Here is a 25,042-nt window from a genome sequence, read left to right as displayed (position 1 = left end):
ATGAATGAATGATCTTAATTTGGTAAAAGTCCTCCTTTGACCAATTTGTGTTGAATCCATTTCCCATCCCTCTTCATCTCATTCCCCTTCTTCATTTATTCATGTCATGGACCTATGACATCTCTATATCCTAAGGATAGTTGATTGCAAAATCAACATGAGTATGGATGAGATTAGGTCCCCCATTTTGCATATTCTTTTTGTGTGTGGTATGTTTCATGAGCATAGTTCACTATACTATGTCTCTAACATGCATTAACACCAAAATTATATTGCCCGGCCTTAAATAGTTGTGACTTCTACATAAGTCCAATTACGATTGCTTAACATAGCGCTAAATTTGTGACACAAAAGGCATAACATTCTAGTTAGTGAGATTGTAAGTCTCCCCTCTTTCATGGTATTGTGTGGAAACTTGGCCTTTTTTCCTTCCTTTGAAAGATGTCTTGGTTCAAGGATCCATGCTTGTGATAAGTGGGTTGAGTGTTCTCCAAAGAATGACTTAAACAAAACAAAGCAAAAGCAATACTAACTTTTAATCAACTAACAAGTAACATTTAATTTCAAGTCATTTACTTTTATGTACTTTAATTTTTTAAGCTTTTAATTCATTTTCCATTATTCATACCATTCAATTTGTTTACTTTAATGCTATTTTCACTTTGCCCACTTGGGCCATATTTTGTGATACGTTGTATTTGTATATACTTGTTTGTTTGTTTGGTCTTTTGACCTTAATGTACATAATAAGAACAAAAACCCTAAAAAATATCTAGTGTGGACTGTTGGTTTGATCTGAGACTATTGGACTTAGAATTTAGGCAACATTCCCTATGCAAAGGATTTGGCCAATGCCAACTTTTATGAAACCAAGTGCTTGTGAAGTGAACATTCATCTGATACAATATTGAAGATCCATTTGAGTTCATCTGCAACATGATCATTGTGAAGCTATTATTTCGAACCCGTGTCTCATGCCATCTTTGAAGTCATATGATACTTGAGAAATTTTGAAGAAGATCATGAAGTTGCTAAGCTTGGATGTGGCTATCTTTATTTGATGCCTTGCTCTTCATCTTGCTATATGTGTATTGATTTTTCTTGATTCTAAAGTCCAAGGGAAATTTGGGTTTCTATATGACATTCTTGTCTATTGGATTGCAGCCCATTGGTCAGATCTTTTCAACTCTTAACTTTTAAATTTTTGCTTAGGATTAGTCTCTTCATCTCTTCCCCACTTCTTTAATTTCAAATCTCTCCCCTTTTTCAAAATCTTCTTTGTTTGTGATTTCTAAACTTAGACCATATTGCAAATTAGAAACTTTGGCCTTATGCCATTGAATTTTTAAACTCTTTTCTTAATCAACTTGTAAATGAACTTAATTATACTTGACTTAAAATTTCAAAAGCCCAAAAAGAACTAACACCCATCCAAACCATTTTTAGGCCCTTTGTGCCTTTGTCAAACTTAAATTTTTGTTAAAAGCAATGCACTCATTTTGAAATTGATACCACGAACTACGAGGTTTTGATCCCTCATTTTTATGTTGGTATGTAGGCACAAGTCCGAAGGTCTTGTCAAACACAAAAATATAATTAATGAATTCTTTTCTCATCCCTCCATTCTATTTATTGCAAACATCATTTTATACAAGAACACATATGCACACAAGAAAGGGCTCCCTAGGAGTACCTAGGACACTTTGGGTGCTAACACCTTCCCTTTGTGTAACCAACCCCCTTACCTGTAATCTTTGGAATTTTATTAGTTTTGATTTGAAAACTTCTTATCTTTGGGTTTTGTTCGTACTTTTTCCTTTCCTTTGGAAACAATAAAAGCGTGGTGACGACTCTAGTTTTATTGACGTTTAGCTTATCCATAGCTTGATGGTCATGAATTTACCGCTACATATAACAGTAAACTTACATCCAATCCCAACAAGAGAGCGATTAGCCACACATAGTATCTAGATACAAAAAGAATGATGAAGAGGAACAAGCATCCACTGTGATTTCCCAACGATAAAAGCGGATCCAACTCCGGATCTTCAAGAAGCACCCTCCACTTGTTGTTTTCTAAGCCCCACTCTCTCCAAAAATGGCTTCTCTTGGATATTCCAAGAGAGCTCAAGAAAAATTAGAGAACCAAAGAGAGAGGTCAAAAATATGATTTGGACCTATTTATACAAAGTTGAGAATTTCTTGTCTCGCTCAGTGAGCAGGGTCTCACCCGGCGAAAGACACCTTTATGGCTCATCACTCAGTCAGAATGCATCAAACCGCCCTTGAGACAAATATCTTGTCCCGCCCGGCGAATTCAAGTTCACCAAGCCTCGTAGAAATACCAAGGCAAGTTTCCCCCTGGATTTCATCTGGTTTGTCTCGCCCTACAAACTCACTTTTCCTTCATCAGCTCTCGCTCCGGGAGCATGCTGGAACTTCCTATCTTGGCTTTGTTCCTTGTTCTTTGAATCGTGCCTTTTTCTATGGTTTCTTCCAACACTTTCCTGCACAATAACACACATATCAAGGATACCAAAGCCAATTGCAATTTATATGACATTTGTGGCAAAAATAGGGAAATTAATCAACAAAACCTCAAAATAGTTCGAAAAATGCCAAATTTTTATATATCAATTATAGCCCAATTTGGCACTCATCAAAACCCATGGAAGTCTTGCCTTAAAGAGCCAATTCTAGTGCTGGAAGGAAACTTGTATTCAAATACAACCTTGTAATATTCAAATACAAGTGACAATTTTCAAAAAATCAAATGTTGCAGTGTGGTATTCGAGTACATGATTGTTGTATGTGAAATACAATCCGAACCAATATCCTTTTCAATGAAATATAATCACTGTTTTGATAATTTCTTCATGAAACATTTTTTAACTTATGCAATCATTAAAAAAGGTTTCTAGGCGTGTATATAAAGCATCATACACCAGAAAATGAAATGACCTCTTTCATAAATCATTTATATACAATTCAAACATAATTTTTAAGTGTTCACACAACTTCAAGTTTCGGGACTTTTTGCATAAATTTCATATCACTCAAAAGTTTCATTAAAACATTCTTAGTATTTAAAGTATATAAGTTTGGACTCTAACATAGAGAAATATAAGAACAAATCACTCAACTTGGAATCAAGCCTAGAACAATCGTATACAGATTTATTTCAAAGTGTGTTGTAACTTAGTCATCAAGTGTGTGGTGAAAAGTTGTTAGAAAAATAAATTAGGATTCTTTTTATTTATTTCTCTATTAGAAAGTTGTAAAGAGGTCTTGGTGAAGACTTATAAAATATCTAATTATAATGGAAAATCCTATAGGAAGGAGGAAGATTAGATTAGATGTACCGTTTATTGATAATGAGAACTTATATAATTCTATGTCTTTATCTTTATACCTTTAAAATTCTGCATTTTATATTTATCTTAAAGTAATATTCAATCATTTGGCTCCGTTAAAATTATTACTTAAGACACCTTGCAGAAATTTGAGAAAAATCCAGCTATACTAATTCACTCTTTCTCCCTTAAATTGTGTCTCATAAGGTTCTATAAAGAAATTGTAGAATGACATGACCATAAGGGAGATTATCTCAGCATTCATTTATACTAATCCAATGATCAACTTTGTTAGATAAAACTTGAAAAACACAGATACTCACTAGCTCTCATTATATACTCCTTATGCTCATACATAAACATAAATGAAGAAACATAAATTTAAAATTAAATAAAAATTAAAAACATATTTAACGATAATATAAAACTAAAATACAACAATAACTTTTTTTGTGTGGATAAAATAATAGACTTTTGTATGGTTGTAAACAAAATTATTTAATAAAAATATTCTTAGTATATACAGATAAGGTTTAAGAGGGAAATGAAATTAAAATGGCAAATCATTTATAATATTTATCAAAAATTAATTTCATACATAGCAATTTCCTTGTTAAAGAAATTTTATAAACTAATATTGTTAAAATACATAGTATATATATTAACTATAGCGTATATTTTTATTTTGTCATGTCTGATGAGTGTTTGCAGTATCACGATGATGATGAATCCTCTAGGTATGGTTGCGGTTTGATTGGGTTCAAGAAAAACCAAGTGTTCGATTACAATTTAAACAGTGAGATAGAGGTTAATGATGATTTGTTTGAGATAAATCTGAAGAAGGAAGAACCATTGGAGTCAATAAAAGAAGAGTTTGAGAACAGTACTGTGTCTTCTCTTGATATTCATAACAATAAATTAGGTGATGTTGTTTATGTGGCAGTTAGAATAGACGATGAAGGTTCAAGCATGGAAGCACTTTCATGGGCTTTGAAACATTCTGTTATACCTTCCATTACTACTATCTCTCTTCTACATGTTTTCCCTCAAATCAAACAAATTCCAAGTCCACGTAAGTAATCGATTACTACTTGTTTTTCATTTCTACATATTTTTTCATGATTTACACTATGATCGATGTTTTATAGCAGTGGGAAAAATACCAAGGAGTCGTGTAAATCAAGAGCATGTTGACATCTACTTGGCTCAAGAGAAAAGCAAGAGGAGAATGTTGCTTCAAAAGTTCATTGACCTATGTACCGATTCCAAGGTAAATAAATTCTCCCTTCCAAAGTGCAATATGTTGCATGAGTTCTTTACGGAGTTCTCTCTTAGAGAAGACTTACTGATCATGTTTGACTAAGAGAAGTGGTGGCTATCAAAGAAGTGGTAGACTTGACCAAGAGATCTAAAATAGTTTGTCTCATTTTTAAGGTGGATTTTAGGAAAGGGCATGATTCAGTGGTTTAGAGCTTTCTGGATTATATGCTTATTATATTTGATTATAATGAGAAGTGTAAGGAATGGATAAGAGCTTATGTCTTTGCTTGTAACCTTGCGATGTTGGTTAATGGATGTTCAACTCAAGAGATTAGCATCCAAAGGGACTTGAAGCAAGGGGATCCACTAGCTCATTTCCTTTTAATGCTTGTGGCTGAGGGGGTAAAGTAGCTTAATTTCTAGGGTTTAGGGTGGGATCATCTAATTTAATGGTATCTCATCTTCAATATTGTAGATGATACACGCCTTGTGACAAATTCTAATCTTATAAATATGTGGATATTCAGGAAATTCTAAGAGGGTTTGAATTGACTTTAGGGCCTCAAGTCAATTTCTTTAAGATTAGTTTTATAGGGGTTAACATATACCTTGTCTTTCTAACCTCTACAAGTGATCTTCTTAATTGTGAGATTAAAACACTTCATCTTAAATATTTTGGATTTACGAACAGGTTAATTTTAGATTGAAATCTACTTGGGACCCTTTAGTTAATTTGCTGACCAGGAGGCGTCATTCTTGGAAGCACATATATGTTAGTTTGGGAGGTAGGACGGTTCTTCTTAATTATGTGCTTAATGTTAATTTAATATTTTTCTTGTTCTTTTTGAAGATACTCTTAAAGGTTTGGAAGAATATTGTTAGGTAACAAATAAGGTTTCTTTAGCGAGGGGTGAAAGATAAATCTAAGATTTTTTAGGTTAAATGGGATAATGTTAGTAAGCCTAAAAATAAAGGGGGGGGAGGGGGGGGGGGGGGGGGGGGGGGGGGGGGGCTAGGATTTAAGGACCTCCGGATGGTTAATCTAGCTCTTTTGACTATGAGGAGATGAATATTTCTTACACATGTTTCATGCATGTGGTGTGATATTCTTGTAGGTAGGTATGACACTTCATTCTTTTCTCTTTTCGAGTGGGAGGACATTGGGGTTTCGATCTATTTCTACTTGCTGGAAATGTGTGTCTATTCTTGGGTCCAAAGAAGATGAACTTTTGATTATTTTTCTAATGATATTGTAAGGAAAGTAGGGTTGGATCTCCAAACTTCCTTCTGGAAAGACACTTCGTTAGGACCTACTCCTTTAAAGTTTAAGTTCATTGGTATGTAAACTAATTCCATTAGTTTAGATGAGATGGTGGAAGCGACTAATCAGATGGAAATGGGGACCTGGTTTGAGATCTTTGGTGGAGAACACCATTATTTCTTATTGAGTTACCATATTTTTTAAATTCTCTCTTAACCCTGAGGTGTTATTATTTATCAAGATATAGATACATGGATTTGGAAGCATACAAGTGAGGGTTTATTCTTTGATGCCTCTTCTTATTGTGTTCACTTTGTTGGTTCTTTAACGTCTCTTACGCCCGAGAACTTGATCTTTCCCCTTATTAAGGGTAGTTAGGCTCCTCCTAAAATGGTTATTTCTCCTGGAAGATTTTTAAAGATAGATTCCTTTCTAGAGAGAACTTGGCTAAAAGAGGTTGATTATTGTTCCTAGTGGGATATCTTGTCCATAATGCGGGGATCCGGTTGAGTCAGTGTGTCATTTTTTTGTCACTAGTGAGTTAGCAATATCTATGTGGTATATGATCTTCTAGTGGTTTGGTTGACATGTTGTTATTCTTAGTAACCATATACATCTTTTTGAGAATTTTCTCTCTTTAAGTGGTAGGGTCAAGTCTATGTGTAATTTTTTTATGATTTGGCACACTGTAGTCTGGAACGTTTGGAAGGCCTGAAATGATGTTATCTTTATTGGTGTTACAAAAAATATGAAAGAGGTAGAGGAGACAAGTATTTTTTAGCATGGAAATGATTTCTAGGTAGATCATAGGTAAACTAATGCATTTACTCTATATGGCTTCAAAACCCTATGCTTTTCATTAATCAATAGTGTATGGAGTGTTCGCTTTGATTTTGAGGTAGGTAATGATTTGTTGATTTTTGATCTTTTCTTGGTGGAACGTTTGGAAGGCCTGAAATGATGTTATCTTTATTGGTGTTACAAAAAATATGAAAGAGGTAGAGGAGACAAGTATTTTTTAGCATGGAAATGATTTCTAGGTAGATCATAGGTAAACTAATGCATTTACTCTATATGGCTTCAAAACCCTATGCTTTTCATTAATCAATAGTGTATGGAGTGTTCGCTTTGATTTTGAGGTAGGTAATGATTTGTTGATTTTTGATCTTTTCTTGGTGGATCCTGATCTGTTGAGGGTGGTTCTGGAAGTAAGATCTCTAACCTAAATCTTAAGGGTTTGATGTTTAGTTGGTTGGACGCATTTACTTGCCTTATTTTTGTTTTTCTTTGTTATTTTGTTAGTCCTAGTGTGTTTTTTTCTTTGTTGGGATTTTTATTTTTATTTATATACTCGGTAGTCATGTAGGAACTTCTTGTGTTTTTATATTATCTATATTTTATGGTTTTCACTATTCTATTAATATATTATTTCACAATTAAAAAATAATACAGGTTAAGGTGGAGGTGTTACTTATTGAGAGTGACAACTTTGTTAAAGCCATTGTAGATCTTGTCATAAATATAAATATAATGAAATTGGTGATTGGAATTCCATCGTCTAATCTAAGGTACAACTCATGTCTATAACTCATATGTGACACTAAATTAATTAATAGTAATAACATAGTTTTTTAATGTTTTTACTATATGGATTATTAGGAAACACAGGTCAAGTAGGAAACATTCCATTGCAGACATGGTGTTAAAAAGTGTAGAAGAAAAGTGTGATGTGAGAATCATATGTGAAGGAAGAGAAATGATCGATCAAATGATTAATGGGTGCACTTCATCACAGCATGATGATGTATATGGTTTTGTTCGAGTCAAACGTTTCATGTCCAATCCATTTTGGTTATTTAGGTTTAAGTATACTAGTTTATAGTTTAGAAATAGGATTCATTGACACATGGTCAACCAAATATGTTATTTTACATGATTGATAATTTTTTATATACCACATATTAAATAATATGTTATGACATTATAGAAGACATATTATCCCGGGCTGCTTACTTTGCGTGCATTTCTTTAATGATTGAATTTTTCTCTAACAACATTTTTTTCCTTTTTAGTGAAATGATGTCTGAAGAAAATTTGGAAATAAAAATTCTTAGATCTCTTCATGAGAGGTTTGACATGAAGTTAACATTCATCTAAGAAGCCCAAGATGTAGCCAAAATGAAAGTTGATGAGCTGATTAAATCTCTGGCGATTGATGATAAATCAGAGAAAAAGAGTAAAAGTGTGGCATTCAAAATAGATGCTAAAAAATGTGATGATCAGTTAGAAGGTGATGTTAACGAAAACTTAATTGAATATATTTCCCTTATGGCTAACAATTTTAGCAAGGTCATGAGAAGACTTGACAAGAGATTTAGGAAAAATGATACTACCAATGTCAAAGACAAACAATATCACAACTCCAAAGGTAGCAACTTTCAGCATAAAGGAAAATAAGTAGAAAAACAAAACAAGTGCAATGAAATCTAGCACCATGAATGTGAAGGCTTTGAACATATTCATGTTGATGTACTAACATTCTTAGAAAGAAAAAAAAGGGGTACAATTTTTTTTCTTCTAATGATGAGTTAGATGTGGAAACTGAATATGAGCAGGCTAACAATGTGGTTGCACTACTACGAAAAACACCTATAACCACATTTGCGAATGACCTATGATAACGGTTGAACAAACATTGTTAGGTGGGGTGTGATTATATGTGAGTTACTTACAACCATGGTCCAATGCCCATGATAGAAAACTAGAAAGCGTGCTACCTATAATAACAATTGTTTTAAATAATCGTTGTGAAAAATTTAAAGATCGTAGGTTCGATACCCAACAACGCCATTTTTGTTGTTTAAACAATCTTCCATTATGGTTTTATCTTTCAACCATGATGATATGTTCTTTTGAGTTTATTATAACATACGTGGAATGTTTATTTCATCAACTACTCACTAAACATATAAACTTTCAATGTGATATAGAAATTAATAATTTGACAAATTAAGTTATATTAGAATAACAAGTTACAATGATCAATATTTTCCTAGCTTTTTTCCTTTCATTGTATGTATCTCGCTCGCTTTTTTAAGTGTTAGAATTAGGTTCAATGCTTGTGACTCTTCAACCAACACTTTATTATCTATGTTGATTGAAGAGCTACAAGCATTAAACCAAATTCAAACTCTCAACGTGTGAGAAAGTTACACAGAATGCAAGGAAGAAAGCTTGAAAAACCTTTATCAACGTAAGTTGTTATCTAAAATAACTTAATTTTTTTATATTAGAAATTTATAATTCAATTAGAATGACTATTTAGTTAGTGACGAGTTAGTAAAATACTCAAACCACGCATGACATAATAAACTCATCTAATAGAAGTGTTGGTTTAACATAGTGAAAGATGCAATATACAAGGTATATCATTAAAAATCAACAACATACAACATATAAATTATCATCTACAACATCAACTTTTATCAACAACAACATATAACATTTATAAAAAAAACTATCATCAACAACATCCAACTTTTAACAGCAATAACAAACCTTAAAAAAAATACAACATATAACAATTAAAATTAAGTCAACAACAACATACAACTTTTATCAACAACAACAAAAAAACTAAATCATCAATGATATACAACTTTTATCAACAACAACATAATTTAAACAACATATAACAATAAAAAGGAAATCAACAACAAAATAAAAGTGAAAAAGTCTGGTGCACGTACTTAAAATGTTAAACAAGAGTGAAACTTTTTGGAGGAAAATATTATTGCCCATAATTCCTTCTTAATAGTTGTATAATAAACTTGGTTTTCATTTATTAATTTGCTCTTATAATAGATTTTATGAAAACAAATTTGTGTTTCGTTAGCTAAGAACCACTCCAAGAGCATAATCACAAGTATCTCGCATCAATTCAAAGGTAATTCTCAATTTAAGATTATAATTATGGGTGTGGTCACCAATTTTTTTTTATAAACATGAAAGAGTTTATACGATTATATTAAATTTAAAATTATTTTTTTTATAAACATGAAAGAGTTTATACGATTATATTAAATTTAAAATTATTTTCCTTGACTGACACGTGTCATAGAAGTTTAGTTATTTCTGAAAAATCATTTATGAAACACCGATAAAGCTCTTTATATCCTAAAAAAATTCTAACACCCTTCACATTCTCTAACCACCTCAATCTTAGATTGTCCCACATTGTTTTGATTATACTTAGTTTTATAGTTTACACTAATATAACTTATTATTTACTTATGGGTTGGAAAGATATTGCAAAGACATGAGCCAAAATTTTAAAGTTTTTTAAAAAAAAATTGTATTTAGTAATTTCCAAAACTATTTTTAAATAAATTTAATTAAAATTATTAATTTATTTAATAAAAAATTAATTAATAATTCATCCTAATCATTGTTGAATTATTATAAATAATTTTTTATCCTAATCATTTTAATTTTTTAATTCAAAAATGAAGGGGGTAAAAAAAGATCCAAGAAAAATAAAATTGAAAGATCAAAAAGTTGAGTTTTGAAATAAAAAAATTTTAAATTTAAAAATACCAAAATAAAGGAACCAAAATACATTTAAACTAAAAAAAATAATATATAATACAATAACAGCGAACAATTTTTTTTGAAAAGTAACATAGTTTTATATATTTATTATTAAAATTATTTTATAAAATATTATAGCCAGAACAAGAGAGAAATGAAATTACTCCTTCCATCTTAATTTAAGTGTGTGCCTTGGCTCTTTGCAATAATTTTAAATTAAATTATTTATCTTTTAAGAATTACAGTGCAATAATAATTATTATATTTTATTAATATATTTTATTTATTACATTTTAATTTACATAACACTATTTTTATTAATATATATTTATTTAATATAATTAATTATTAAAGTGGGTGAGAACTCAACTGATATGATAATTGAATTGAATGAAATAAATTATTAACATAAGAATAAGTCAATGATTAATAAGGTGTTGAGAATTCTAGATTAATAATTTGAAAAGCACAATTAATTAATTTATGAATTATGAAGATTTTAAAAAATGCCATAAAAAATATCACGATTGAGTAAGATCTAGAAAAGAGAAAAAAAAAACCAACTAAGACAGCAAATCAGTCCTGATATTTGACCAAAAATTAATATATTCATACCTTAGTAAATTAATATTTTTGAATACATATCCAAATACATGAATACAGACAAACACAAATTTTTTAGGAAAAATATATTACTTTATTCTTCTTATAAAAATTTCTTAATTGCATTTTTATCTATCAAAATAAATGTCTCGTTATAATAAGAATAAATATTTATTATTAAAATTTTTACTATTATATCTTGAAGTTAAAGGTAATGCACGGTAAATATAAAAAAATATTACACTGATATTCAATCAAAATATTTTATATTGTTAAATTATAATAGTATTTTAAAAATAAAAGTGTGACGTGATGGGATACACGGGTCTCATTGATTGATAATGTAAAAATATTTAAAATTGTCGGTGCATATTCCTTTTTCTCTTATATCTTTTATTTAATTTTATTCTATTCAACTATTTTATTGATTATAATTAATAAAAATATTTTAATAAATAATAATATTATAATAAAAATCAATGTATTTTATTTATTTATTTTAAAACCTCAAATAGTTCAAATAATGTGGAGCATTAATTAAGGTAAAAAAAAAAATATTATATTTTTTTCAGGCATTTATAGTAACAATTAAATATTTGAGATGTATTGTCAACAAATTAAATATTTTAGCTGACTAGGATTCTTCTACTAGAAAATATTTATAAGAAAACCTTGCACAATATATTTACACTCTAATCAATCCAGCATTGAGTAAAAAAAATTAATAAAACAAATCAATCCTTTATCCTTCGAATTTCATCAAAAAAATCTCAATTGAACCATTGTGATGAAACTTTGACATGTCAAATAAATATATGATGCCAATAAATCAAAATATTGATGGTAACGATGGGTTCTTGCACTACTTCGATGAAGACATTGGCACTAGATGTGGTTGTGGTGACGATGATGTAGATGATGATGTAGGTTCAGACGAGTTGTTTGAGATAAATCAGAAGAATGAATTATTAGATACAATAAGAGAAGAAGATTGCGAGAGCAGTGTCTTCTCTATTGATATCCACAACAATATCAAATCAAATGATGTTGTTTATGTGGCAGTTGGAGATACTGATTCAAGCATGAAAGCACTTTCATGGACCTTAAAGCACTTAGTGAACCCTAATTCTACTACTGTCTCTCTTATACATGTTTTCCCTCCAGCCAAGCGAATTCCAACTCGAGGTAAGTATTTCAATTACTTTTTACCTGTTCTTCTTTTGTCGAAATTAATTTCCAATGAATAATAGGGGGAAAAATTCCAAGAAAATATGCGACTCAGGAACATGTTAACATCTTCTTGAGCCAAGAGAAAAGGAAGAGGAAAGTACTTCTTCAAAAGTTCATTGACATGTGTACTGACTCAAAAGTTGAGGTGAAGATATTGCTTACTGAAGGTGACAACGTTGGTAAAGCCATTGTAGAGCTCGTTATGAATCTAAATATTAGAAAGCTGGTGATTGGAACTACCCAATCTAATCTAAGGTACAATATATATGCAAATTTTTACTCATTAATATTACCAAATTTTTACTAAATGTTTTTACTATTTGGATGATTAGAAAACATGGGTTGAGAAGACAAAATTCTACTGCGGAGATGGTGTTAAAGAGTGTAGAAGAAAGATGTGATATTAAAATCATATGTGAAGGAAGAGAAGTGATTGATCGAATGATTAATGGATGTAATTCAAAGCATGATGAAGTAGATGGTTTTGTTCCAATCAAACAATCCAAACCATTTTGGTTATTTACGTCCAGATTTGATTGGAATTGGAACTACACAATCTAGATAAATTAGACGAAAGGTTTCGATATCATAAAATCGACTGCGACAAAATGATACCAGAAGATATCCATGACAATATTTGACACCCCTTCACTTGAGTGTATGATGTTTGAACCCCAACAACAGGCTCATAAATTATATTAAATGCCATAATTATTTGAGTTGGAAGCATAGATGTAATTTGTCTGTTTTTGCAAACACTTTAAATTAATATTCTAAAAACATTCATGAAGTTATAAAATTTTTAAAGTCCTATATAAAAGATTTTTTTGCACTTGCACATGTGTGGTTCGCCATGCTAATAATCACTACAAGAAAATGTTTTTTTTTTGCCATGGATTTAAAGAAAATGACACCCTTGTAATGAAATAAAAATAGAAGGAAAAAAACAATTTTACGTAAAATAATCCTTCGAAAAATAATTTTTTTATTTCTCACACTTCAAAACGAAGAGAATGCTTGACCAGACTCTCTTATTAGAATAGATTTTCATGTCTAAAATAATTTTGGTTTAATAGTGTTTACGAGCTTTAGAGTATCTGAGTTTTAACTTAGTCTCTCTAATGATTTTTTTTATTCCATTTTCTTTTATATATGTTTTTATGATTTTTGAATATTCATTATAAAAGAAGAATTAACGATATATTTAAATAAATACTTTAAAAAAAATATTGTTTAAAAATAAATTTAATTAATTAGATTTAATTACAATATTGATCCTCCTGTTTTACTTAAATTATAAAATTAGTTCATCTATTTTAAATTTAAATAGTTTAATCTTCCTCTCATACTTTTCCACTTAAAATTAACATGTTAGAATATTTTATAATTTATATATTATTTAATTATTATAATTCAATAATTATAATATGGACATATATATTTTAATTATATTAGTTATTTACCAAATTAAGAACTTTAATTGATTAAGTGGTCAAATAAATTTAAAACTATTTAAATTTAGGGGTATTCATGGGTGCGAGTCGACCCACGAATCTGCCGATCCAACTCAATTCAATCAATAAATTACCCGAACCCATTCATTTACGGGTATATCCAACCCAACTCATAATAACCTGTATAGTTTTGGTTCGGGTATCGGATTTGAGTTTTGCAACCCGCAGACTCGTTGACCCAACTCATTGATGTGACTTTAATAATTTATTATTATTTTTATTATTATTTTAAATAAAAATATAAAATTAATATCTCAGTAATAACCATAATTTTTTCAAAAAAAATTATTCTCCACTAATAATACTATTAAACCAATGAGTTTACGTAATTCTAAGATTAAATATTTTTTCTTATTTTCGTTTGTATCATTTCCATCTTATATATTTTATGAAAATAATGTGTCTTGTTGAATTTTATACTATTATAAAGTGTTATATCGTGTAGATGAATTTTATTATATATTATATGATTTGTTTCATTGAATTTGAATGTTATAATTGTATTGAGTTGTGTTACATTTTTTTAAAACCGACAAAAAATATAATTTTTAAGAGGAGACTAGGATCATTAGGTAAAACTAAAACTAATATCTTCTGGAATTTTTTTGGAATTTTTGAAAAAGGAGCCTTAAAACACTCAAATACAATTATATTTTTTTTATGATTTCCCCTCAAAAGGAGCCTTAAAACTTTTTTTTTTTTTTAATATATTTTTTTTATATATTTTTTTTTAATTTTTTAATTTATATTTATTATAAATTATATTAATTTATATTAATATATATATATATATATATATATAAATAATATTATTTACAAGATATATATATATATATATATATATATATATATATATTAATTTATATATATATTAATTTAATTTATAAGTAATTAATATTATTTATAATTTTTTTGGAAAAAAAATTAATTTATATACATATATATATATATATATATATATATATATATATATATATATATATATATATATATATATATATATATATATATATATATATATATATATATATATATATATATATATATATAAAGATATGATACACAATATCTTTAAAGATAAAGATATAAAGATAATAAACACAAAATATTTTTATTAAAATAATACACAAGACAAATATTATAAAGATATGATTAAAATGCATTATTAATTTGGGATTTATCACATATGATGCGGTCCCTGGTACGATCCGCACGGGGGAGGTCTAACTACTCGCCTAGACGGTTCACGTGGTGGTGGTGCTTCCCTATTACCACCCCTAGTCTTAAAGCGTCCCCTTGCCGTTTGCCGTTGTGGTTGGGTCGAAGTCCCTTCAATGCTGTAGGAAAGACGGGTGCCCTCTGCGCCCTCAAAGCTTTGTCTCGGTGGGACAAACTGACTACTGTTGGGTGCGCCCTCGAAATGTGGTCTTTGGTAGTTTAGGGTTGAATCGGGTTGGCCAAAGAACAATGTTTGTTGTGGTGTGTAGTAGTCTTGTTGGTAATCCTCTTGTATACCCGTGTCAGGGCTAGGTGGAGGACTGGAAGAGCTCGGGACATTGTCGTGATGGAAGTGTTGGGATTGGTGGATGTGGGGGGATTGATATTGTGGTAGGTGTTGGGACTGTTGATGGTGGTGGGAATGTTGAGGTTGGTGTTGGTAATCTTCATGGTATTGGGGTTGAGTTTGTGGTATGTAGTGTTGATTTGGTTGGGGGGTGGACATGTGTTGTGGTGGTTGTTGTTGGTAATACGGTGGTGGTGGTTGTTGTTGGTAATAAGGTGGTGGTGGTTGTTGTTGGTAAAATGGTGGTGGTGGTTGTTGTTGGTAATACTGTGGTGGTTGTTGTTGTTGGGAATATTGTGGTGGTTGTTGTTGTTGGAAATATGGTTGTTGCATCCGGGGATCGTCCAAATAGAACGGGTCAGACACAATCATTTCTGGATTTGTATTTGCTCTATACCAATCCACATATTCCCTTGTCGGCTTCATTTCGTTGGGCGCCACCGGAAATTGTAGAACATAATGGGCACGGTCTTTCCACATTTTACGGAACTCCTTTGCAAATTCCTTCTAATTTTGGGCATACCACTGGTGGCTGACTTTTTTTAGATGCCAAGGTTCCAAAGACATTGGGGGGCCTGAGATTTCTTGATGCATTCCGAATTGCAGTTTGACACGGTCACTTTGGTGCATCTCCACAGTGGTGAACCGCATTATAGCCGTTTTTGCTGTCCAAACAGCTACATCTTCGGGGTTGGGTTGATGTTCCAATCCCAAATATGGCCTCCAAATAAACTACAAAGAAAAAAGTAAATATGTTATTTATTGAGAATGCTTGATATTAATAAATCCGTTAGAAAATGAGTGATTTAGTGGTAATACATCTTGTGCTCGGAGACGATCCAAGAGTTGACGATAAAATATTATTTTATTTTTGGGGGTAAGACTGTAATCTAGTCCGGTTGTAATGAACCTAAACAAAAAAAGATAAATAATATTATTTACAAATATTTATAGAATAAATATACAAAATGAAATAACATCATAAATTTACCTAGTTGCGTAGGGGAAGGAGTAGACGTTAGGATTTTCTGGGGCTAGCCTCGGCAATCTCCACCACCCCCATGTTTGGAGCAAAAAAGCACATCCGGAAAATGTACAGTGGCCATTTTGTGCATTTTTACACAAAGAGCTATATAGGAAAGCCAATACAGTAGAACCCCAACTATACGTGCTTATTCTATCAATGTCCTCGAGCAAACTCAAGTACATAAAGTTTATGTTATTTCCCGTGCCTTCGGGAAATAGCAAGTTCCCAAACAATAACATAATGTAAACCCTGGTTTTTATGACTTTTTCTTATTCAGACGAATCCTCAGTCAAAGTTATGGAGTCGTGGTAGAATTGGAGGCTCGATAGTTTAATACCCTGACCCCTTGCTTTTGTAGATCCCTCACCCTCGACCAAATCTACCCCCAACATTTGAACACATATTTCGTTGGGCTGTTGAACATTTCCAGTCACAGGCTTACCATCTATTCGAAGACCCAAAAACATGTACACGTCCTCTAGTGTGACGGTACATTCACCAGTTGGTAGGTGAAAAGTGTGTGTCTCTGGTCTCCAACGTTCACACAAAGCAAGAATAAATTTGACATCAATTGTGGCATTTACGACATGCATAACATGACCGAACCCCGCACGCTCTATGTAAGGTACGCACCATGGGTCTGGATAAGGCATAGGGTGTGAACGTTGACGAAATTTCTTGGGATCCTTTAAAAACAAACAATATAAACAATCATTAGATTGGACTTTTAAAAAACAAATTATAAACATACGAAAGAGGCAATGTTCAAGAAAAACTTACGAATGAGGCAATGTTTGCCCTAGTGCCTCTGTGTTCTTGGCCCATGGTAAGAAGAGACATGATTGCAATGTAGAACGAAGCTTGGTGGATGAGAAGTTTCGCCGGAGTTCTCTGAATAAAAGTGTTAGTGGTTGATGAAAACTTGCAAGAATGACCTTCTATTTATACTCGTTTTCAAGTAGATTGAATATGCAAAAATGTGACACGTGTAAGGCATGCGTGGGAATCTTGTAGCTAGGTGGATAGGTTGGCATGCATTGGTACAAATTAGGTTGCACTTGTCTTGTCTTGGGGAAGACTTGGTGGAACCTGATGATGCAAAGATGTGACACGTGTAAGGCATGCGTGGGAATCTTGCAGAATAGGTGCGGGCTAGGTGCAGGCTAGGTGGATAGGTTGGCATGCATTGGTACAGATTAGGTTGCATTTGTCTTGTCTTGGGGAAGACTTGGTGGAACCTGATGATGCAAAGATGTGACACGTGTAAGGCATGCGTGAGAATCTTGCAGAATAGGTGCAGGCTGTAACACCCCTTTTTCTACCCCAAATTATTTAACATATAATCAGAGTAAATAAGCACGCATATAAAGAAAGGGCGTCACATCGACGTTTTCGAAACTTAAAATTTTCAAAAACCAACAATACACCTGGTCATTCAAAATAACACATTTCACTCATCATGAATATTCAAGCAATATGCGTTCGCAGCGGAAATAAAGAATACTCATGTAATTCATAATATGATCCATGTCCCATACCATGATCATCTCTCAATAATCACTTCAAATAAAATAAAACAATTAATGACGTAAAACATATCCAAATAAGACACTAGTTCAATACCACTAATCCACCCAGTGTTACATGACCAGAGCATTGACTCATTACCTAATTTCAAACTAAATACGAAAACTCTCCAGCTATTCTTGAGCGAGCTACCGTCCACCTACTCCAGCAATACTACTCTGTAGTATCTGCACGATACACATGTAAAGGTAACATTCAAACAGAAAGGGTGAGAATTCCAAAATAATTATGAAATAGCATAATAAGGCACAATGAATTAAACACAATTTAAGAATTCATCACACTTGGTATAATCACGTCAATAATATTAATCAACAATCATCTCACATATTTCAAACGTACATCGCATTCACATCAATACATGCATTCAATGATCACATAACTATAGACGACTCAATGCAAGACAATGTGACTCCATGCATGTGGTACCTCAATGTGAACTCAAAGTTTCACCGCTTTCCGATTCAATATCTAGAATCCAAGTCACGCTTCCGATCCGGACAAGACCAAAGCCCTACGTCTATTTCCAATGAAGGATCACCGCTTAAAACTACGCCTAATCCCAAATTAAGGATTAACGTCTGCTACGTCTGTTTCCAATGAAGGATCACCGCTTAATACTACGCCTGATTCCAAGTAAGAATCAACGTCTGCTCATGTGAACCCACAGTTTCACCACTTCCACAATGAAGTCAACCATGCTATGAATGAATGCACACATACCAACACATATGCAATTAAGATCTATATCATCTTAACATCCCACATATCACCATGACTCACAATTGGTACATATACACATTCATCACCACACATCATTCATGATTACATATACACATCCATTACCATAAATCATTCACAATTCAATAATGGTATACATACATATTCATACAATATTTTATTCACCAATATATGCCAACCATCAAATAGGTACACATAGATTTCATTCCAAAATGCACACAACAATTAAATATCAATTTTTCAATATTATAACAGTGTTAACCGGTTAACGCCCTGGGTTAACCGGTTAACGCCCTGGGTTAACCGGTTAACGCAAAACAGAATGCGCTCCTAGGCAAATTTTAACAGTGTTAACCGGTTAACGCTCTGGGTTAACCGGTTAACGCAAGACAGAATGCAATTTTTCATAAATCGTAACAGTGTTAACCGGTTAACGCCCTGGGTTAACCGGTTAACGCAAAACAGAAAGCTGTTCCTGCGCTAACACGAAACAGAATGCAGATTTCCCCGCATTTTTCATCGTTGGAGGACTTCCTGACCTCCGATTTCGATTCCGTAAAAAGCTACACGTTCAGAAAATTATGACTCATCCAAATATATATTCATTCACAGTTTTAGCATAATTTAATCATCACAATTCAAGAGTATTTATCAAGACCTAATAATTCCAAAACCATGCCAATTAAGGATTTCAACCTAAAAGATGTTCCTACCCATTGACCCAATCATACTAACCCACAATGATAAGGATTTCCCCCCTTACCTTGTCAATTTGATGGAAACCTTGACTCCTCTCGCTTTTCCTCTCCTCTTTCTCTATTGCCTTTAGTGCTCAAGTGAATTCTAATTCTCACTTCCTTCACTCTTACTATTTATAATAGTATTCTAGTTGGGCTTAAATCATCTAATTTAATCACTAGGCCCAATAATACCTAATATTTAAATAGCTCTATTTAAATTCAAATAATTATCCACTCACTATGCACACCAAGTTGATTAATTAATTCAATAATTTAATTATTTCTCATATCCACTAGATAATGAATTAATACACCAATTAATTAATTAACACTCCACATAATTAAATTAAAATTATGATAATAATAGTATAATAATTCAATACTAAAAAATTGGGTTGTTACAACTCTCCCCCCCTTAAAAGATTTTCGTCCTCAAAAATTTACCTCAAACGAACAACTCCGGATATGATTCCCTCATCTTATCCTCGAGTTCCCACGTAATATTTCCATTGGCGACTCCGCCCCATATCACTTTTACCAAAGCAATCTCCTTACCACGAAGCTTCTTCACTTCTCGATCTTCAATCCGCACAGGTGATGTATCAACCGTCAAATTATCCCGTACTTGCACATCATCTAATGGAACAACATGCGATGGATCCGCAATGTACTTCCTCAATTGAGACACATGGAATACATCATGAAGATTAGAAAGTGATGGTGGTAATGCAATCCGATATGCCACTTCACCTATCCTCTCGGAAATCTGATAAGGACCAATGAAACGCGGCGTCAACTTACGCGACTTCAAAGCTCTACCAACACCCGTTATTGGCGTAACTCGAAGAAACACATGCTCGTCTTTCTCAAACTCAAGAGCTTTCCTCCTCTTATCATGATAACTCTTTTGACGACTCTGAGAAGCCTTCATCTTCCCTGAATCATCTTAATCTTATCTGTAGTCTCTTGAATCAACTCGGGTCCAACCACAGCACTCTCTCCCGATTCGTACCAACATAAAGGAGTTCTACACCTTCTTCCATAAAGGGCCTCAAACGGTGCCATTCCAATACTCGAATGGAAACTGTTATTATATGTAAACTCGATTAAAGGCAAGAAACTATCCCAATTTCCTCCTTGTTCCAAAACACAAGACCTCAAAAGATCTTCAAGTGACTGAATAGTCCTCTCCGTTTGACCATCAGTTTGCGGATGATATGCTGAACTCAAATGCAACTTCGTACCCAAAGCACTTTGCAAACCTTCCCAAAATCTCGAAGTGAACCTCGGATCTCTATCCGAAACAATACTCGACGGTATACCATGCAAACACACAATTCTCTCGACGTACAACTTAGCAAGTCTCTCCATCGAATAATCCATCCTCATCGGAATAAAATGAGCACACTTTGTCAGTCTGTCCACAACGACCCAAATCGCCTCACAATTACTCGATGTTCTTGGTAAGCCCGAAACAAAATCCATAGAGATACTATCCCACTTCCACTCGGGAATAGATACGATTTCATCAAACCAGATGGCTTTTGATGTTCAATCTTTGACTTTTGACAAGTCAAACATGAATACACAAATTCCGCTACATCCTTCTTCATACCTTGCCACCAAAACATCTTCCTCAAGTCTTGATACATCTTAGTAGCACTAAGATGAATACTCAGACCACTTCTATGCCCTTCCTCAAGAATCCTCTTTCTCAAATCCATACCATCCGGAACACACACTCGATCACGACACCTCATGATACCATTCTCATCAATCCGAAAGTCACCACCTTTACCTTGGTTAATCAATGTCATAACGTCGACTAACTTCAAATCTGACCTCTAACCTTCTCTAATCTCGTCAAGAATGTCACACGTAAGCTTCAACATCCCAAGCTTAACACACGAAGACGTCGCTTCACAAACCAAACTCACATCCCTAAATTGCTCCAACAATTCAAACTCTCGCATCATCAACATAGACATATGCAATGACTTCCTACTCAATGCATCTGCTACAACATTTGCCTTCCCAGGATGATAATTCAAACCAAAATCATAATCCTTCAAGAATTCCAACCATCTCCTTTGCCTCATATTCAATTCTTTCTGATCGAACAAGTACTTCAAACTCTTGTGATCGCTAAACACATCAAACCTCGATCCAAACAAGTAATGTCTCCAAAGCTTCAACACAAACACAACGGCGACGAACTCTAAATCATGTGTCGGATAATTCTTCTCATGAACCTTGAGTTGCCTCGAAGCATAAGCTACCACTTGCCCCTTTTGCATCAGAACACCTCCCAAACCCAACAAAGAAGCATCGGAATACACCACGAAGGTTTCTAACGGATCCGGTAAAATCAAAATAGGAGCCGTAGTCAATCTTCTCTTAAGCTCTTGAAAATTCGCTTCACACTGCGAAGTCCAAATGAAAGCTTGACCCTTCCTAGTCAACTGCGTCAACGGTAACGACAACTTAGAAAATCCCTCAATGAACTTCCTATAATAACCAGCCAAACCAAGGAAACTTCGAATCTCAGCAACAGACTTAAGAGCTTCCCACTGAGATACAGCTTCGATCTTCATAGGATCCACAGAAATCCCACCGCTCGAAATCACATGTCCAAGAAAACTTACTTCACTCAACCAAAATTCACATTTAGAGAGTTTAGCAAACAACTTCCTCTCTTTCAACACCGATAACACAACCTTTAAATGCTCTGCATGATCCTCTTCGCCCTTGGAATAAATCAATATATCATCGATGAACACAACTACAAACTTATCCAGATAATCATGAAAGATTCTATTCATATACTCCATAAATACACCAAGTGCATTCGTCACCCCAAAAGGCATCACGGAGTACTCGTAGTGACCATACCTTGTCCTAAAAGCAGTCTTCTGAATATCCTCAGCCTTTACACGAATCTGATGATACCCAGACCTCAAATCGATTTTGCTAAACACACAAGCTCCAACCAACTGATCCATCAGATCGTCAATCCTCGGAAGTGGATACTTGTTCTTAATCGTCACTTTATTCAGTTGTCTATAATCAACACATAATCTCATAGAACCTTCTTTCTTCTTGACCAATAGCACAGGTGCACCCCACGGCGACACACTAGGACGAATAAACTTCTTCTCGAGTAAGTCTTCAAGTTGACTCTTCAACTCTTTCAACTCAGAAGCGGACATTCGATAGGGAGCCATCGATACAGGACTAGTTCCAGGAACTAAATCAATCGAAAACTCGACCTCTCGTTCCGGTGGTAAATCACTTATATCTTCCGGAAATACCTCCGCAAATTCACAAACTATTGGCAGTTCTTCGATCGTCCTCTTCTCACGAATATCCAAAGTTGCCAACAACATAAACAACTCGGCACCATATTGCACCGATTCATCAACTTGCTTAGCAGACACACACCAATCTTCCTTATCACCAACCTCAGGAAAAATAACCGTCTTCTCGAAATAGTTGATATACACCCGATTAACTTTTAACCAATTCATACCCAAAATCACGTCGAGTTGCTCTAACGGAAGACAAACTAAATCAACTCCAAAATCCCTACCAAATATACTCAACGGACAATTCAAACACACATAGGAAGTAGAAACAGAACCCATAGCAGGTGTATCAGTAATCATACTTCTACGCATATCAGATAATATGAGATTCAGCCTCTTAGTACAATCCAAAGAAATGAAAGAATGTGTTGCACCGGTATCAATAATGGCAATCAAAGGTGTACCATTAATAAAGCATGTACCTTGGATTAGTCTATCATCGGTAGTGGTCTCCGCACCAGACAATGCAAACACCTTTCCCTTCACTTGCTCCTTCTTCGGCTTATCACATTGCGAACTAATGTGACCTTTCTCACCACAGTTGAAACAAGTTACGTTCGAACCAACCCTACACTGGTTTTCTCTGTGACCAATCCTGCCACAATTGAAACACTTCCCAGAATCTCTACTACACTCCGTAGCACGATGGCCTTCCACACCATATTTGAAGCACTTAAGTGGAATAGAATATACTCCCCCACTTGGCTTCTTGCCAACACTAGATTGTCTCCTCTTGTCATCATATGGTTTCCCCCGATCTTGGTTTTTCCCCTTCAGACTCTTGTAGACAGAAGCGCTCTCCCTACTATCCTCGTCATAAATTCGGCTCTTGTTAACCAATTCTGTAAAACGAGTAATCTGTTGGTAACCAATGACCTTCTTGATATCATGTCTCAAGCCATTCACAAACTTCAAACATTTAGATCTCTCAGCATTAGCAGTATTGTAATGAGGACAATACTTGATAAGCTCCTGAAATCTAGCAGCATAATCAGCAACGGTACCATTTCCTTGCTTCAATTCAAGGAACTCCACCTCTTTCTTCCCACGACAATCTTCTGGGAAATAGTTCTCCAAGAAGGTATCACGGAAAAGAGTCCAAGTAACTTCAATGTTGTCTTCTTCGAACCTCTGAAGAGTGTTATTCCACCAATCTTCAGCTTCCTTCTCAAGCATATGGGTACCAAACTGCACTTTCTGAGCATCAGTACAGTTCATGACTCTAAAGATCTTCTCAATTGCTTTCAGCCAAGCTTGAGCTTTCTCAGGTGCATACTCACCCTCAAAGAGAGGAGGATTGTTCCGCTGGAATCTCCCCAAAGCACGGAACTCATCATCATCTCCCTTTTGGTTACCGGCATTCGCATTCGCTTGATGGATCTGACCCATGGATTCAGCCAGCATCCTCAGCGCCTCAGCAATGGCATCGTCATTCCTGCCTGCAACCATTGTCCTAAACAACCCGAAACATCAAACAAACAGTATCGATCGTGTCAGATACACAAATCAAATACCACGGAAAACCTACTACTATTGACCAACTGGTCGACCAGGCTCTGATACCACTAATGTAACACCCCTTTTTCTACCCCAAAAATTATTTAACATATAATCAGAGTAAATAAGCACGCATATAAAGAAAGGGCGTCACATCGATGTTTTCAAAACTTAAAATTTTCAAAAACCAACAATACACCTGGTCATTCAAAATAACACATTTCACTCATCATGAATATTCAAGCAATATGTGTTCGCAGCGGAAATAAAGAATACTCATGTAATTCATAATATGATCCATGTCCCATACCATGATCATCTCTCAATAATCACTTCAAATAAAATAAAATAATTAATGACGTAAAACATATCCAAATAAGACACTAGTTCAATACCACTAATCCACCCAGTGTTACATGACCAGAGCATTGACTCATTACCTAATTTTAAACTAAATACGGAAACTCTCCAGCTATTCTTGAGCGAGCTACCGTCCACCTACTCCAGCAATACTACTCTGTAGTATCTGCACGATACCCATGTAAAGGTAACATTCAAACAGAAAGGGTGATGTCGCAACCTGAAAAATACAGTGCGCGAAAAAACAACCGGTGAAAGAAAATGACAGAAGAGTCCACCGTGCGTTATTCATCCCAAAGGAGGGAAAGGAAACGCTCGAAGTAAACCTGAAAAAGGAAAGGACAAGACGG

The 25,042-nt window shown here is 33.6% G+C and overlaps 2 protein-coding genes across 2 annotated transcripts; both read left to right on the top strand.

Annotated features, from left to right (window-relative positions):
* Positions 1 to 4,043: 4,043 nt before the first annotated feature.
* On the top strand, positions 4,044 to 7,756 carry LOC127135068 (U-box domain-containing protein 35). Its single transcript, XM_051061885.1, has 4 exons — positions 4,044 to 4,425; positions 4,505 to 4,623; positions 7,327 to 7,442; positions 7,534 to 7,756. The coding sequence occupies exons 1-4, from the start codon at positions 4,044 to 4,046 to the stop codon at positions 7,754 to 7,756; spliced, it is 840 nt and encodes a 279-aa protein (XP_050917842.1).
* Positions 7,757 to 11,778: 4,022 nt separating this feature from the next.
* On the top strand, positions 11,779 to 13,087 carry LOC127138277 (uncharacterized). Its single transcript, XM_051064687.1, has 3 exons — positions 11,779 to 12,252; positions 12,318 to 12,552; positions 12,630 to 13,087. Exons 1-3 carry the CDS (start codon positions 11,868 to 11,870, stop codon positions 12,856 to 12,858), a joined length of 849 nt encoding a protein of 282 aa, XP_050920644.1. The 5' UTR covers positions 11,779 to 11,867; the 3' UTR covers positions 12,859 to 13,087.
* Positions 13,088 to 25,042: the final 11,955 nt, after the last annotated feature.

This window comes from Lathyrus oleraceus, chromosome 4 (genome assembly GCF_024323335.1).
Source record: "Lathyrus oleraceus cultivar Zhongwan6 chromosome 4, CAAS_Psat_ZW6_1.0, whole genome shotgun sequence".
In the NCBI taxonomy this organism is placed as follows: domain Eukaryota; kingdom Viridiplantae; phylum Streptophyta; class Magnoliopsida; order Fabales; family Fabaceae; genus Lathyrus; species Lathyrus oleraceus.
This window is presented reverse-complemented; position numbering and strand designations above follow the sequence as displayed.